The sequence below is a fragment of the Diospyros lotus genome, chromosome 4 (genome assembly GCF_014633365.1).
Source record: "Diospyros lotus cultivar Yz01 chromosome 4, ASM1463336v1, whole genome shotgun sequence".
NCBI classification, from domain to species: Eukaryota; Viridiplantae; Streptophyta; class Magnoliopsida; order Ericales; family Ebenaceae; genus Diospyros; species Diospyros lotus.
The window spans coordinates 5,411,889-5,426,800 of record NC_068341.1 but is presented as its reverse complement, the minus strand read 5'-3'; the positions used below and the strand labels follow the sequence as shown (position 1 = coordinate 5,426,800).

Genomic DNA, 14,912 nt, shown 5'->3' with positions numbered 1-14,912 from the left:
TTACTTGTGTGTTTCGAAACAATTACACAGAGGGAGTATTTATAAAAGTGATTGAAGATAAAAAAAAAAAAAAAAATGCCATTTTATCTTAATGTCATTTTTATATAAAAATAGGAAACAATGAAAATGGAAAAGCCATTTGTACATGAACATGAGGATGCAGAGGCGACCTTTATCGTTTTTCATAGTATGATTGGCGCTGGTCCTGTCTGCTGCACTTTTGCTTTCTGTAGAGAAAGAACAAACCCTCTCCCCCTACCTTTTCTCTTCAAATCTCATCTTTGCATGCGGATGAATAATATAATTTTGTATAAATTCTTCATATAAAAATTTTATTCATATATCTTTATTCATTAGATATCATTACCGATAAAGGTTGGAGATGATAATGATATAATATACATTATTTATTACCATAATTCTTATTAAGGTATTATCTAAAAAAAAAGAAGACAAACATGGTATATGCACACACACCCATGACCCACCCACCCTGAAATCATGTATAATTGGAGGAGAAAGATTCTCAAAAAGCTATAGGCAAGATAATTGAACAATGTCTCCCGCAAATATGCAAAACAAATCTCAAATTCAATGAAGGCCATCCATCAATAAAGATTCAGAAGGCACCCATCCCCACTAATATAAAGGTAATGTTACCCCACTTACCACCTCTTCTTTTCCATGCCATAAGATTGAGAGTCAGCTTTTCATTGACCATTTTCAAGATATTTTAGTTAAAAAAAAAAAAAAACCAAAAGATGATATGTCGTTGGCACATGCCACCTACCATTCCTCCAGTTGTAGTCGCATCATTTGTGGACCTCAGAACTCAGAAAAAAAAAAAAAAATCAAATATAGATAGTGTAAATACTCCAACAAGGTTGTCTTACTTTTGGAGGTTTGAAAAGGCCAAAGATGAGATGTTCAAAGTGAAGCATTCGAGAATGGGAAAAAAAAAACATTTTTAGTGCATGAAATTTTTCGTTTTGTGAGAATCATAAAAAGTCATAATTGTACAGAGTTTTTATTTATTTTCATAATTCAAATATGCCGCTTTTCAATCACAAAAAGAACAACCAAGCACTGCCTTGGCCACGGAGAATGGAATTCACAGAACTCCATCCAAACACTTGACCATTTACAAGATACCTGCAATCCATTCAACTTATTTGCCCTGAAACAGGAAACATAATGTATGATATGCAGTTGTAATAGAAACTGCTCAAGCAGTTTACCATTGCACTTCAAAATTGGAGCAAAAGCTTGTGTATAGATCAAGATAGGTGTTTTTAAACTACAGAATTAAGAGTTTGGGTATCATCTAGGACATATATACAACCCCCAAAATCTTTTATTAAAAGGTTGCAAGTATTCGTAACTTGGAAACAAGAAAAAAGACTAAGACAGAGAAAGAAAAGGAGAAATAATTTAGAGCCAAGTTGATGCCTTCGAAGTGCGTTTGTTTGTCCCGAGGATGATCACGATTACAGTTACATCGTCGTGGTATCTCCTCCTGCTACCAGGCGGTACGCTCATCAATTCTTCTGTGCTGAAACCTGCAAAGTCAAAGAAAGTACCTTGAAAACATAGGAAGCAAATAATATGCCAACATGTGGTTATTTCCAATTAAAACTGATGAAATAAACTTTAAGAGTCAGGAAGACCTTTTAAACCATGAAGTTAGTTTGTGGATGCGAAGATTATAAATCTTCTTATGAGTTTGTTTGGTTAGATCTATTCTTCTAGGAATAAAAAGAAGGTGAAGTTCAGATGAAGCATCAATCTTTGTGATAATAAAAGTTTCACGATACACACCAAGCTTCCTTGGTGTCCCTTAGCTGTTGATATTCACTAAAACATGGATGAAAGTAGCTAGGATAATTGCAATTTGGCTATTGGCTTGATAAAGCAATAGCAATGATAGCAGTAGCCACATAAAATTTTCATAGCTATGAACCCAAGCTGTCAAGAAATTCTAAGTTACACATAATTTGAGGATATCGATGGTGTACCTGCAGAATCAGCTGCTCTAGCTACAAGCTGCTCCAATAGAAACTTAGCTGGATCACCAGAGGTGTTGTTCAAGATGTAGGAACTTACAAGATTCACCACCTCATCATTGCTGAAGAAGTCGAACAAACCATCACTCCCCAGCACAACAAAGTGATCGGAAGTTGAGATTTTGTGGACATTAATTGATGGTTCCACAGAGATATACGGAGGACTTAGAAGGTTACGAACTCGAAGAATGCCCATCAAAGCATCATTTAAATTTTTCTGGAAAACAAAAGAATAAAAACAAATTTGAATTATTCATTCCTTGTGGAGAAAATATATCTTAAGCAAAGAGCTACAGTAAAAGCAGGACTCCCAATCTTTAGTTCAGAGGTCTAACTGTGACAAACCAAAAACTTTGTATGCCTGCTAGTACACCATAGATTGTCATAGTTTTTTGCATGTAGCTTATCATTATATAGCAAACAATAGCGTGTAAGATTCTTTCATCAAAATAAAAAAGTTTGCTTGGTTCTCTTCCAGATAAACTTCTTGCCATAGAACACATTACCTTCAGTTCCTCTCCCTATGTTGTCCTTGTCCACATACAATCAGATCAAGTGTCAAACTCCAACCAAAAATCACATGTTTGGATAACAAACATTAGTTAATTTTGAATTGGGAGATTGGTATAAACCCTTTTAGAATGGTAAGATGGGTCCGATTTAAATGCCAATGTGTGTGTGTGTGTGTGTGTGTGTGTGTGAGAGAGAGAGAGAGAGAGAGAGAGTCAACATTACCTTTTTTAGATATCCAACTCCAAATGCTCTAGTGACCTTCAATTTTCCCTTCACTTTCCCTGCTACAATTGTTGAGGGGTCATCTGGATGGTCATACAAAAGTTGATTCCTCTCAACTTCATTGTCCACAGTATGACTATCAGTGAGTTGGATAGCTTGAGGCTTCTTGTTATTCAGATCACCTCCTTCACCATAAGATGCTAAAACAGCTCGACTATCTCCTAAATTGAGGGTATACAAGGTCTTCCCATGTAGAAGTGCAACCAAGACACAAGATCCTACTGATACTAAATCAGGCCGGTCCTCCATTTCCTGTTCAACCATGTACAAGAAATCATTTTCAGCCTGATTGAGAGCACGTTGGAGGCTATCAAGAACATTGGATGATTGTTCCATTGTAGCATCTGAAGGCCCCTTGGAGAAAGGGCCACTAGATAAATCCTCATCTCCAGTTCTTGCAAGTTTACTATCATGATTGATATCATTATCTTCCAAAATGTACTGGAGGGGCCCATTTGAAACCAAACAATCAGAATCTCCAACCATATCATGCTTTGATTCCCACTCTAGTGAGTTAAGGTAGAACCAAATAGTCTCATACAGTGTTCCAGCTAGAAAATCAGCAGCATCTCTTCCATTGAAGCCATCATAGATGGCACAAAAAAGCCATCCATTTTCTTCAGAGCAAACAGCTTGAACTCTATCTTCACCTGCAGCACCACCTGCTACTTGTACTTCGGTAGCATTGAGTAAACATTCACTTCTAGAAGGAGCGCTCATAGATTTTAACAAAAAGGACTCATCTTCAGATAGTTCTCTTGGAGTGGAGGGGCTACAACTTAAGTTTGACATATTACTTTGGAGAGAACTTGACAACAAATCCAACTTTGAAAAAGATGGTGAAGAAGCAATTTTACGAAACGAAGTGGGGGAATCCCAAGTTGGAAGTATTTCTGCCCCAATTAACCCATTGCAGATTTTTGTGTTGGCCAATGTGGCATTGGCACTTAAGGCAGCCCCAGACAGGCAAGAGAAGGAGCTGCCTGCTCTTCGGAGGTTAGTCCCTAATGAAGTTTCATGACCATTGGGAATCTCTTGGGAGTTATCAAGCTCGCCATTACACTGATAACCAAAACTTACCTTAATTTCTCCTTCAGGATCACTTTTTGTTTCTGCAAGAATCATCTCCACCTGAAATGGTAAAATGTCTTTCAATCAGTCTACTAACTAATAGAGAAAAGCCGCAATAATTTTAACTTACTGAAAAAAAAAAAAAAAAAAGTGTATTCTTCCTATACACCTCTACCAGTTGGGGTTTTCATTTAGGAACCTTGTCAAAATAGAAATTTCAGATACAGTTTCAGCATCAATTGCTTAAACTGTTTTCTTCACATGGACTAGAGAAACTTTCAGCCTTTCAATCAAGTACTGAGAAGCGGTTATTGAGTTGCTATTACAGCTGCCAAAATAATTACAAAAAAAAAAAAAAAAGAGAACCAGAGCATGAGGGTTCCACAATGTGGGCTCTGGAGAAGGTCAATTGTATGCAGCTTCAACTCCTGAGGTATGTTGGAATAAGGACTCGTAGAACAAAAAGAAAAGGTAAGAAAATAAATGCTATTATGCTTGTGTATGTAAAAAGTGAATGCATTGGTTAGAACACTCTAGTTCCAAACAGAGGGTCAGGCTTTCTTCAAAGCCTTTTGTTTATATAACAAGTGCCCAAACTGGTGTCGGAGTAAAAAAGCTTTGAGGTGATCCAAGGTTCAAAACCATGGAACAATCAAGTGAAGGCTATTTCTTGGGATCACGACAGCCACCCTTTGGGTGGAGTCTTATCCGGTTCATATGAGCATATCGATGTGAATGGATTCATAGGAGACTAACCAGGCAAAACCTGGACTGAAACCCCTGCGTTACAAACTACTACTAATAATAATAATACGAGTGCCCAAAACTTCTAAAACATACAAAGGATGGTATAGAAGTTCAGAAGAGACAGAGCGGAAGGGGTGACTCTTTACTAAAGCCATAGCATAGCAATCAACTCTCAACTCCCCCTCCAAGAACAAGATTCAAAAGACTCGCGAATCGAGCACAAAACCGATCAAATCTACGGAGCAAACAAATAATTCTAGGACCCAAAAACAATCAAAATAGGAGTTCACAATTTTCCTAAATAATCCAACTCGAAACACCACTTTCCAGACCTAAAACTACTGAATTCAAACTTGCAAACCCAAAATTTCATCTTCCCCATAAACAAGAAATCACTCACACGGATGCAAAATTCACATTCCCAAACAAAGAAGCAAAAAACACTAATCTTTAAACGGAGTTTGCACAAAACGCACGCAGAAAAACAATCCCCAGTAAAAGCATAACCAAAGAACGAATCAGAAATCAACAAAATACCTCTTGGGATCTCCAGAAACAAAACCCAACCCAGATGACAGACGAAGAGTTTAAAATGTCCAGAATCTGAATTCCACAGAATTGGATGTAAAGATGAATTATGTTTGTAATGCTACAGCGGTGAGGACAGCATTAGAGAAAGAGTACCTTCGTCTACTTGAAGATCTGATTGGGAATATAAACCGAGTGATTGCTATGAAAATTCCGGACTTCTTTTCCCGTCTGGGTGTTTTCTATCTCCACAGACAGAGGTAAAAGTAGAGGGAAATTTGCTGTTTTCGAGCTTCGTCCGGGTTTCGTTTGGAGTCTTCCTTCCTTGAGAGATTTGCTGTCCAATTTACGTTAATGCCCTCGTTGCATTTCTCATATATATCTATATATATATAAAGTTATTTAATTTTCATTATATTTTATTTCTTGAAAAATCCTAAGTTTAGAGATAGCTTGATCATGGGTTCAAATTTATCTAAAATTAGATCTCCAAGATCCTATTTTAACGAGTCAAGTTAGATTAGTTGAGATTTTCATACTACATTCAAGTATAAGAATTTACAAAAGTTACATTATTTAAAAATTATCAATAATTATTGAGAATCTAAAATTATTGTCACATACTTTTAGGAGTTATTTTTATATATCTTTTATTGTCATAATTCAAATTTCTCTAAAATTGTACTTCTATAAGGTTTTAAGATTTCAGAGTGATTTTTAGCAGTAAAAGATTACAGTGATATCTTATTCATATCTCCCTAAGGTTGCATTGCATGTGAACTATTAAACATCACTCGTATTAATTAATGCATATTTAATTAAAAAATAACAAAAAAATACCGTAACACGAAAATGACATTAACCAAGCAAATCTGTATTTTAATTTATGATAAGTCAATCGTGTGGGAGATAGCCATTGATATACAGGAAAACAAAAACGAAGCTTGAAAAATAGCTGTTTATGGAACAGTGGGCGACTCTTTGTAACATTGGGTGGTCGCTCGTGTCGTGGCCCCTAGTTGGCAAATTGCAGGAAGGAATCTTTGCCAATGGACGCATCCTACTACGCAACGCACGGCCGTTTAGTTATGGCTTTGTAAAAATTATTCTAGCCAGGTTTATATAATTTTTACTTTAAAACTGTGGGCTATTCACTGCTTGCTTCCACTATGTTGGCCCCTATTTTGTGGATGGGATGGATGGAATTAAGTATGTTTCAATTGGTTTATTTATATAAACGTCCTCCAACCTTCTTCACGAATTACGTTGGCTTTGGTGACGAGTACACTGTAGATCTGATCGATTTTAATAAATATGGTAAAAAAGAAAGGTTTGAATGTTGTTGGTAAGGTTGGAAGGATAATTTGGTTCACAAATGTGGGCAAAGCATGTTTGTGCATGGCATATTGATATTGCAGCAAGCAGCCCCACCCACACACTCAGAGTTGAAATTACATAGATAGATAGATAGATGCGCGTCGTGTGGCCATGTCCATGCAGCTGCAGCTGCAGCCTGCATCTATTTCTGCGGACCAAATTGCTTGCTTGCCTCTACAGCCAAACCATGCATCATCGACAAGCCTTGACAGCCAGCCAAATCTTTGACCATTTTCTCACCATCCATTTGAAGATGCTGATTGAATGTGATTGATGGCTTACAAAATAGTCCAATTCAATACATCGTATGCTTCTCTTGCCTCCAATCATTCTTCAATAAGAATTTTTTTTAACAAAAAAAAAGGCAGGCTTAGTCGTTACTAGACTTTTATTTTTTTATATATTTTCTTATATTTTGAATAAGTTAACATAATTATTAAAAATAAATATTATTTATACTCCTTTATCTATACCTTAAACTACATAATATAACTAAAATGATAAATATCTCACGACCATGCAAGGCTAAAAATTATTTTAATCATTTATACATGTATATATAGTCGAAAGTGTAAGCCACAAGTAGCATGATCCAATTATTAATATCTAGTGGCTAGGAGTAGGGTCAATGGAACAGGATAATATAAAATTCGTACAATTTTTAATTTCAGTCCATATCGAAGGTAACAGCCAAAATCTATGGTACTAGCGGTAAAATCTAAGGCCAGTTTTAAATTTTCAATTTGAAAACTAAATGACGCACTTATCTGATGCACTTATCTCTCTCTCTCTCCCTCTAGATAGAGATGTGAATCGGCCCAGACCACTTAAAAGCCTGGCCCACTACACTAGGGTGCGTGGGGCAAGGGAAAAAGGACTTGTATGGAATTAGAAAAGAAATGATTTATAATTTCGAAAACTGCATAACCATATGTAATTTAAAAAAAAAAATAAAAACTCGAAGAAATCTGTACAAGCAAATTTTCAATCTTGTAGGAAGAAAGCCCAAAGAGCTTCAAAGTCATCCATTGAAAGGCAGCCTCCTCATGCCTAATTACATTTTTATTTAGAAATATTGAAGCAGACCTGTGAACATAATCAACTCAACCTCAGACAGACAGCAAGAGGAAAAAAAATTACCCTGAAGTTACCACCGACACAGACTCCGTCCACTATAAAGATGATAAAACACAAAATATAAGTGCATAAGATTGATAGTTAACTTGAAATCCCATATGCATCACGAAAGGAAAGACATGAGCCAACTACTAGAGTAGTCCTTAGCTACCAAATAAAATATGGTTCAATAATATATCCTTGCATGCTAACAGCAACTCTCTCTAAATTTTTAGTCGACAGAAACCAATAAGCAATCTTCTATTACTGTCGGGCATCAACTTTCTTCTTCTGCCACAACCGGTCTAGAGCACTGTCAGCATCTCCCTGAAGACGATAAAAGCATTTTCAAAACACTCTTTGATGAATCAAATCAGGGAGACAAAAATATTCGTACCCAAATGATTGTAAATCCAAAAAGACCACTCTAATAACCATTGTTAAAAAACAAGGAGCAATCTAACTTAAGAATGGCTATATCAGTTGAAATCGAGTATATACAATGAGATGAGACATGTTGCCTTCAATAAGAACAGTTTCAGATGACAAAAATAGACAAGTGAATAAAAGTACTGACCAATAACTATGCATATATGAGATGAACGGGTATATCCTCTAGTACTGACCAATAATTCAGATTGAGGTAATAAACTTTTCCTCTGCAAGAACTTAATAATGAACAACAAATCATTGAGTTGGAAGGACAAACAATTATTAAAAGGCTGAACCCCCTCTCATTAAGGACACGTCCACAGCACAACACATTCTAGGACATGTAGCCATTTACCCACACGTGTATGTAGGACAGTCCCCTGAATTAAGACATGACCAAAAAATAAAAACATGTAAAACCTTGAGGCTGTCCCACCATCATGTTAATCTAGGCCGGGTGAAATTGAGTTGCACCACAGTTTATACTTGAGAACTCATTTGGATCGGCCTTCCAAAACTACCATGTTTCCAATGCAAATTAGCCCCAAAAAAAAGTTCAGAAAACTGTTTTAAGAAAAGGAAAATATTTATTGAAGATCCAAAATTATTGTAAGGCTCCACTTAATCAAAAAGAGGGAACAGACTTATCCCAGTTGTCAAAATAAATGGAACCTGCTTTACTCTATGCCCGCAACGGAACACAAGCAGCACTGTAAAGAGAAGCACACTTGGTTCTCTCAAAGGCATGTATTAAGGCAACTTTGCTCTTTAAGTCCTACAGAATATAAAAATTGTCCACATAGAAATTACAAGCAGCAAATTATAATTTCATCAATATCTACATATCAATGATCTATTGGACCACCAAGTGGAAGACAAACTATTGAGTGCCATTTGTTTCTCTGTTTCTCCATTTTAATCTCTGGCTTCTTCACACGTTTTTCACATACACAAGCATCCCTACCCCCGCCCCCGCCCCCACCAAAAAAAAGGCCAAAATCCAATCAAACAAAAAATAACAGCCTTTAACCAAACGTTGATAAAAATTTTAGTCAAACTGTATAGTTGCTGAACTATGCACACAACACTAAACAGGAATACAGGCTAATCAATATCATTAACACAGAAAGCAAAATGATGAAATTCAGAATAGATTGCAACATATACAACTATCAATTAAGTTCACTAGAAGGGTATCATAACATTACCTGGGCACGAACAAAGCCACAAAGAGCAAATGTGGAGGAGGTTCCAGTATAAACACCATTCTCATCCAAATGCCCAATGTTGATCTGGACAGAAGCATGGTCCTTTGCAGTAATTAGCCTATTTGTTGCAGAACTGCAATCACATAGCATAATTTAGATAAAGGCCGAAGAAGTCAAATTCTATTACAAATAAAGAATAAAAAAGAAAGATATAATACCACTTTCTGGGGATGTAAAGATCCATATTTTGGCCCTCTTCGTTCTGCATCTTGAAAGACTTGATTTGAAAAACAGATCTACCCAACAAAATTCAAAGGCAATGAGTTCCCATATTCTGACAGCAAATTTCTTAAATACACAATAAATAAAAATAATAGTAACAAATCAACTACACAAGTATATAAGACGAACTCTTAACAAATATCTGGTCTTTTTCTTCACAGCAACCGAAAATAATATATACCTCTAGCGTTTAAAAGTTCGCCTTTCTATTCCCACCACTTATCCTTTCCCTTTCTTTTCTCTTTAAAAACTCAAGTTCCAACCATTGGGTAGAGAACTACAGTTAGTTGCTCAGGGAAAATAAATAAAGGAAAAACAAAAAAAGAAAGAAAGAAACTTTCGAAGGCCGTATCATTAAACCCTAGAAGTAGATTCATTTATGCAGATGGGCTATGGATTCTACAGAAAACTTAATCAACACGAATGTAACATTGACGTCAAGAACAGATCTATACAAACCAGATGTATGCATAGGAGAAGGAGGGAAGAGAGAGAGAGAGAGAGAGTACCAGAAAAGGCGAAGAACAGAGACTTGGCAGATGAGAGGCCGAGAAGATGCAGTGAGGCTTGGAGGAGCGTAGAGCAATTTAAAGCGCTCAGATTCAGCAACCCCAAAACCCTAATTCCATTGTTTAGTTAATTATACTTCTAGACATAATTTTTGCACATAATTTCACTTAGACCCCCGATGTTTCGATGGGGTGGGGGCCTGTTCCCCACCTCGGTTTTTCATATCCCTTCCGCCTTAGGGCAAAGAAATTTGAAATTATTTTATATTAACTTTTAATAATAATAAAAATGTAACATTATTAAGATAAAAAAGTTATAAAAAAACAAATATATATCATCATTAAGCAAATGCTTGCAAAACTTTAAAAAAGATTTTTTAGATTAGTCAGAGATATTAGAAGATAGCAAAATCCCCTGATCATAAATTATAATGAAAAGAGTTGAGGTAGGAAGAAATTTCTCAAATCAAAATCTCAAAAGTTATAATGAAAAAAAGTTGAGGTAAGAAGAAATTTCTCAAATCAAAATCTAAATCTTCAATGTTCAAACTACTATAAATCTTCAAGGATTTTTTGTAATATTTTGAGCTTGACTATCTTTTATTTGAGTGTCAATCGTGAAATTTGGTTATAACTTATATCCTTATATTTTTTATTATGCTTATTTTGACAATTATATTTCAATTTGTTTTAATTTGAGTTTGTTTAAATTTTATTATGTTCTTTCTTGTCCCAAAAGATTGACGAATATGGGTGATTTCGATAACGTTGAAACTAGTTTTGGTGATCGGAATAAGAGGTGACGGCACTAGCAAAACACTCCAATGGTGAAATGAGTAAGAAATTTAGTTGATAGAGGGTGAATGGCTTAAAAAAGAACATATATTGGTTTGTGAATAGGCTGGCTTATATAAAAGAAAAAAAAAAAGGTTCCCTAACATGCAAGAAAGTCCTGGGGTGTTGCAGTGGAATGAGATGGAGATATCTGATGCTGGCGAGACTTTATAATGGAGGTATGGTGCCAACAAAACCTTTATTGAATACCGATGGAACCTGTAATAGGCATGAGAGTGTTGCAAGTACAAAGGTGATGATGATCACTGTTGGTAGGTACGGACCGAGATTGGATCAAAAGGTCGATGAGGCCTTGGGCCTTCGTCAGGCCGGGTCCAATTGGGCCAGTACGGTCCATATTCGACTTCAAAAATAGGATATCCAACTTAATTCATCTCGCATTTCAACCAATTTCAATATCAAATAACTTTTAATTCACTTGTTGATTTTTTATGAATTTGGGTCTCACAGGTTTGTCTAATTTCAATTAATTTAAAACTTAATTTCTTAAATATTCATAATTTATAAAAAAAAAATTAGATATTACGTGGACTTTAAATTAAACTTTTTTTGGAATTAACTCTTTGTTGTTTCTTTGAAAATAATATGTGATGTTACATTTCAACTAGCCTTCTTTGAATCATCTTCACTGACCAACAAACAACATTCATAATTGAAGGTCAGGTCACGAAGCCGCTTCTGCTTCCAAGCACACGTACGGATGCAACTACTACTAGTGCTTGTTGAAGCCATTGTATTGAGTAACGACCTTGTAAGCGTGGATTTGCCATTTCTGCTAGCTAGAAACTTCTTGTCATCGCCTTAGACCAAGAGTGGTCTTGCTTGCAATGATGAACCAACGGGCATGCATGCAGTCACATCGCCACTACCCAACGAGCTAGATCAAAGCAACGAGCTAGATCAGTCTTTCTCGACCAACCCCTTGGTGTTGTCAATAGTCTTGAGTCCTGTAATCATCTCTAGGAGCACGACTTCAGAACTTTAAAACTTGAGAAGAGACTTGACCATTTTCTAAGATATTCAAGACCTTACGAGTTACGACGACGTACGGCGATAATGAAGATGCTGTTGTGGGCTTTGATCGTGACGTTGATTCGTTGATGTCTGAGCTTGTCAAAGAGGTGCCTCGCCTATGCGTTGCTTCAATCGTGGGCATGTCTGGGTCGGGTAAGACAACTCTTGCACGAAGATTTTATAACGATGAGGTTCTCGGAGAAAAGTTAATTTGACGTCCATCGCTCTTGGGTTGCTGTGTCCAAAGAATGCAATGTCCAAGATCTTCTTAAGAAAATGATGAAATCATTCAAAAGCCTAGGACAACTGATGAGTTTCAGATGCTAGAGAAGATGCAAGAAGAAGAACTGGAAGCCCACTTGCGCGAGCATCTACAAGATAACTGTGACTTTGCCTGAGGAATGCCCTGCCCAGTAACAAGAATATTGGTAGTAGAGTTACAATAATCACCACTCGCATCAAGGATGTTGCCTAAGGCTGCGGTCAGAGCTCAAGTGTGCGCGTGCTTGAACATTTAAATGAAGAGGGAAGTCGGAAGCTATTTTGCAAGAAAGCATTTCCAGGTGCTGAATGCCCCCCAGGCTTTAAGGAACAGGCGGATGATATGGTCAACAAATGCCGTGCCTTACCGTTAGCATGTTGACTCTAATCATGTACCAACCATTTTGTCTTTGAGTTTAGATGATTTTCCACATCATTTGAAGTCATGCTTTCTATATTTTAGTTTATTTCCCGAGGAGCTTGAAATCTAAATGGAGACACGCATAAGGAGGCTATGGGTAGCAGAGGGCTTCACACAATCTACAGGTACGGGAAAGGAATTGGAGGAGGTGGCAACAGAGTATCTAAACCAGTTAGTCCATAGAAACTTGGTTCGAGTAGAAAAAGAGGGTTTGGAGGACAATAGCAGCATATCGAGTGCATGATTTGCTCAGGGACTTGGCAATTGAGAAGGCCAAAGAGCTGACCTTCTGTCAAATCGATGATCCTGATCATTCCACAATCTCTTAGAACCACAGAAGATTAGTTACTCTCCCCGAATTCAAGAGGTTTGTTTCTAACTCTGATCAACTAAACTCGCACTTGCGCACTCTTATGATTTTCTTAACAATATTGGATCCTGATCAAATGGAAAAGTTAGCAGCTCTACGCAAAAGAGTGAGATTACTAAACTCCAAACATTGCCTAACGCTTTTGGTAATCTCAAGGTTCCTAGACTTAAGTGGCCACGACTTGCTGGAGATCCCACCGTCTATATATAGGTAACATGCAAGCCTTGCAAACGGCCTATGTTGGATATAGCAACAGCTCCGTGCCTTTACGCCCTGAAATATGCAAAGCGAAGCAATTGAGGCATTTGATTGGGCAATTCCGGTTGGAGTTTCAAATCGAAGGTTTGGCAAACCTTCAGACTCTAAAACGGTTGTTGAACCTGCTGGAGGAAGGAATTCAACCCAAGCGGGTTGGACAGTCTTCATCACTTACAAGTATTGCTGGGAGAAGGATATGAAGGGTTCAACCTAGATGGGCATTGGTAGATTAAGAAGCCTTCAAGAGTTATCCTTGCTTTGGTTTGTGAATTCCCACTATTTTCCTCCTGTGCAACCACTTTCTCATAGCCACTGCCACTGCCACGCCCAATTGAGGTTGGTGGGTAACATACCCAAGCTACCAAATGGCATGCCCCAGTTGTTACCCAATCTGCCAATTCCTCTGCTTGGACTGTCTGGATCTTGAAGGGGATCCAGTGGCAGTGCTGGAGAAGATGGAAAACCTAACCCTTCTTGATTTGATGGGCTACAAGGGACGTAAATTGGCTTGCTGTGAAACAGGATTCCCACAACTTAAAAGTTCTAAATCTTATAGGTGGACCGAGGAGGAATGCCTCTGCTCTGCTCACAATGATTTGGGATGTTTCTAACCATAGTAGAATTAGATTACCAAAAAAGTTGAAATAATCCTCCTATGATTGGCTGCTCTAGTAGTTGAGTTTGCATATATTCATCCTTAAAACTAGAGATAAAAGGTAATCAATCTATAATATATAAGATAAAGTTACACTATAACTAGGGATGCATCGTTGGAGATCCTCATAAATAGGTGACTTACAAAACCTTGCAAACTTTATGTATTAATTGAGGTATTTAATTGGACATTTTATATGTAAGTTTCAAATTAAAGACTTGAAAAACTGAAAAGGAAGGAACACATATCATGGAGATTTATATCCCATTCACAATCTTGTAAAAGTTTTATACTTATTTAAATAATTTAATTTTAAAGTTGAAAATTTCAAATAAAATCATTTAAAGTGTGATTACTTCCAAATAAAATTTTATAAGATATATCTAGAGAGATTAATTTTAATGAGTTTTTCGTCTAAACTTAGGATCCGAGAATAGCCATTCAATAGTGCATGCACTACTCAAGGGGAAAAAAAAAAAAATTCTATTCCATATGGAATTCTTTTTCTTTTTTGGTAAAGGGCCTTCAAATGGGGAGTCGTGACTTTTTACCAAAAATAAATGTCATATTTCTGCGGGATGAGCAAAGTCTCTCTTTTCAATTTGATCGGAAATACTTTGAGTTTTTTTAAGGAAAAGACCTTTCTTTTCTTTTTTGTTTTAATTATATCATTTAAAATTTAAATTTGAAATAATCAAATTTCAAATTTAGTTTTTCAAATCATTAAACTTTAAATGTAAATTTTTTAAATTAAATTTTTTTTAGGATATATTTGGATAAGTTATGTAGTATAGATTATTTAAAATATAAGTATTTCAAATTAAAACTTTTATAAGATATATTAGGATAGATTAATTTAAATTTATATGATTTCAAATTTTAATTTAAAATACTCAAATTTCAAATTTTTTCCGCACAATTAAATCTTAAATTAATTATTTCAAATTAAA

At 36.2% G+C, this 14,912-nt stretch overlaps 2 protein-coding genes across 3 annotated transcripts; both read right to left on the bottom strand.

Annotated features, from left to right (window-relative positions):
• Window positions 1-1,253: 1,253 nt before the first annotated feature.
• On the bottom strand, window positions 1,254-5,527 carry LOC127800783 (probable protein phosphatase 2C 40). Of its 2 annotated transcripts, XM_052335595.1 has the most exons (5): window positions 5,361-5,517; window positions 5,214-5,279; window positions 2,799-3,989; window positions 2,016-2,280; window positions 1,254-1,559 (listed from the first exon to the last, which is right to left on the bottom strand). In XM_052335595.1, exons 3-5 carry the CDS (start codon window positions 3,981-3,983, stop codon window positions 1,432-1,434), a joined length of 1,578 nt encoding a protein of 525 aa, XP_052191555.1. In that variant the 5' UTR covers window positions 3,984-3,989; window positions 5,214-5,279; window positions 5,361-5,517; the 3' UTR covers window positions 1,254-1,431. The 2 variants fall into 2 exon arrangements, with proteins under 2 accessions (XP_052191555.1, XP_052191554.1); XM_052335594.1 differs by lacking the exon at window positions 5,214-5,279 and having other exon boundaries at window positions 5,361-5,527.
• A 2,235-nt stretch (window positions 5,528-7,762) lies between these two features.
• Window positions 7,763-10,217, bottom strand: LOC127798687 (40S ribosomal protein S21-2-like). The gene is made up of 4 exons (XM_052332233.1): window positions 10,129-10,217; window positions 9,556-9,633; window positions 9,338-9,470; window positions 7,763-8,024 (listed from the first exon to the last, which is right to left on the bottom strand). Exons 2-4 carry the CDS (start codon window positions 9,603-9,605, stop codon window positions 7,962-7,964), a joined length of 246 nt encoding a protein of 81 aa, XP_052188193.1. The 5' UTR covers window positions 9,606-9,633; window positions 10,129-10,217; the 3' UTR covers window positions 7,763-7,961.
• Between the last annotated feature and the right edge of the window lie 4,695 nt (window positions 10,218-14,912).

What these genes read in the sequence shown, in the direction of transcription:
- LOC127798687 (XM_052332233.1), bottom strand. Translation starts at nt 9,605, where the DNA reads ATGCAGAACGAAGAGGGCCAAAATATGGATCTTTACATCCCCAGAAAG. An exon ending in CTTTACATCCCCAGAAAGTG is followed by an intron (nt 9,471 to 9,555) that starts GTATTATATCTT and finishes ATGTGATTGCAG; the next exon opens with TTCTGCAACAAATAGGCTAA. An exon ending in GTGGCTTTGTTCGTGCCCAG is followed by an intron (nt 8,025 to 9,337) that starts GTAATGTTATGA and finishes TATCGTCTTCAG; the next exon opens with GGAGATGCTGACAGTGCTCT.
- LOC127800783 (XM_052335594.1), bottom strand. Translation starts at nt 3,983, where the DNA reads ATGATTCTTGCAGAAACAAAAAGTGATCCTGAAGGAGAAATTAAGGTA. An exon ending in GAGTTGGATATCTAAAAAAG is followed by an intron (nt 2,281 to 2,798) that starts GTAATGTTGACT and finishes TTTGTTTTCCAG; the next exon opens with AAAAATTTAAATGATGCTTT. An exon ending in TAGAGCAGCTGATTCTGCAG is followed by an intron (nt 1,560 to 2,015) that starts GTACACCATCGA and finishes TTGACTTTGCAG; the next exon opens with GTTTCAGCACAGAAGAATTG.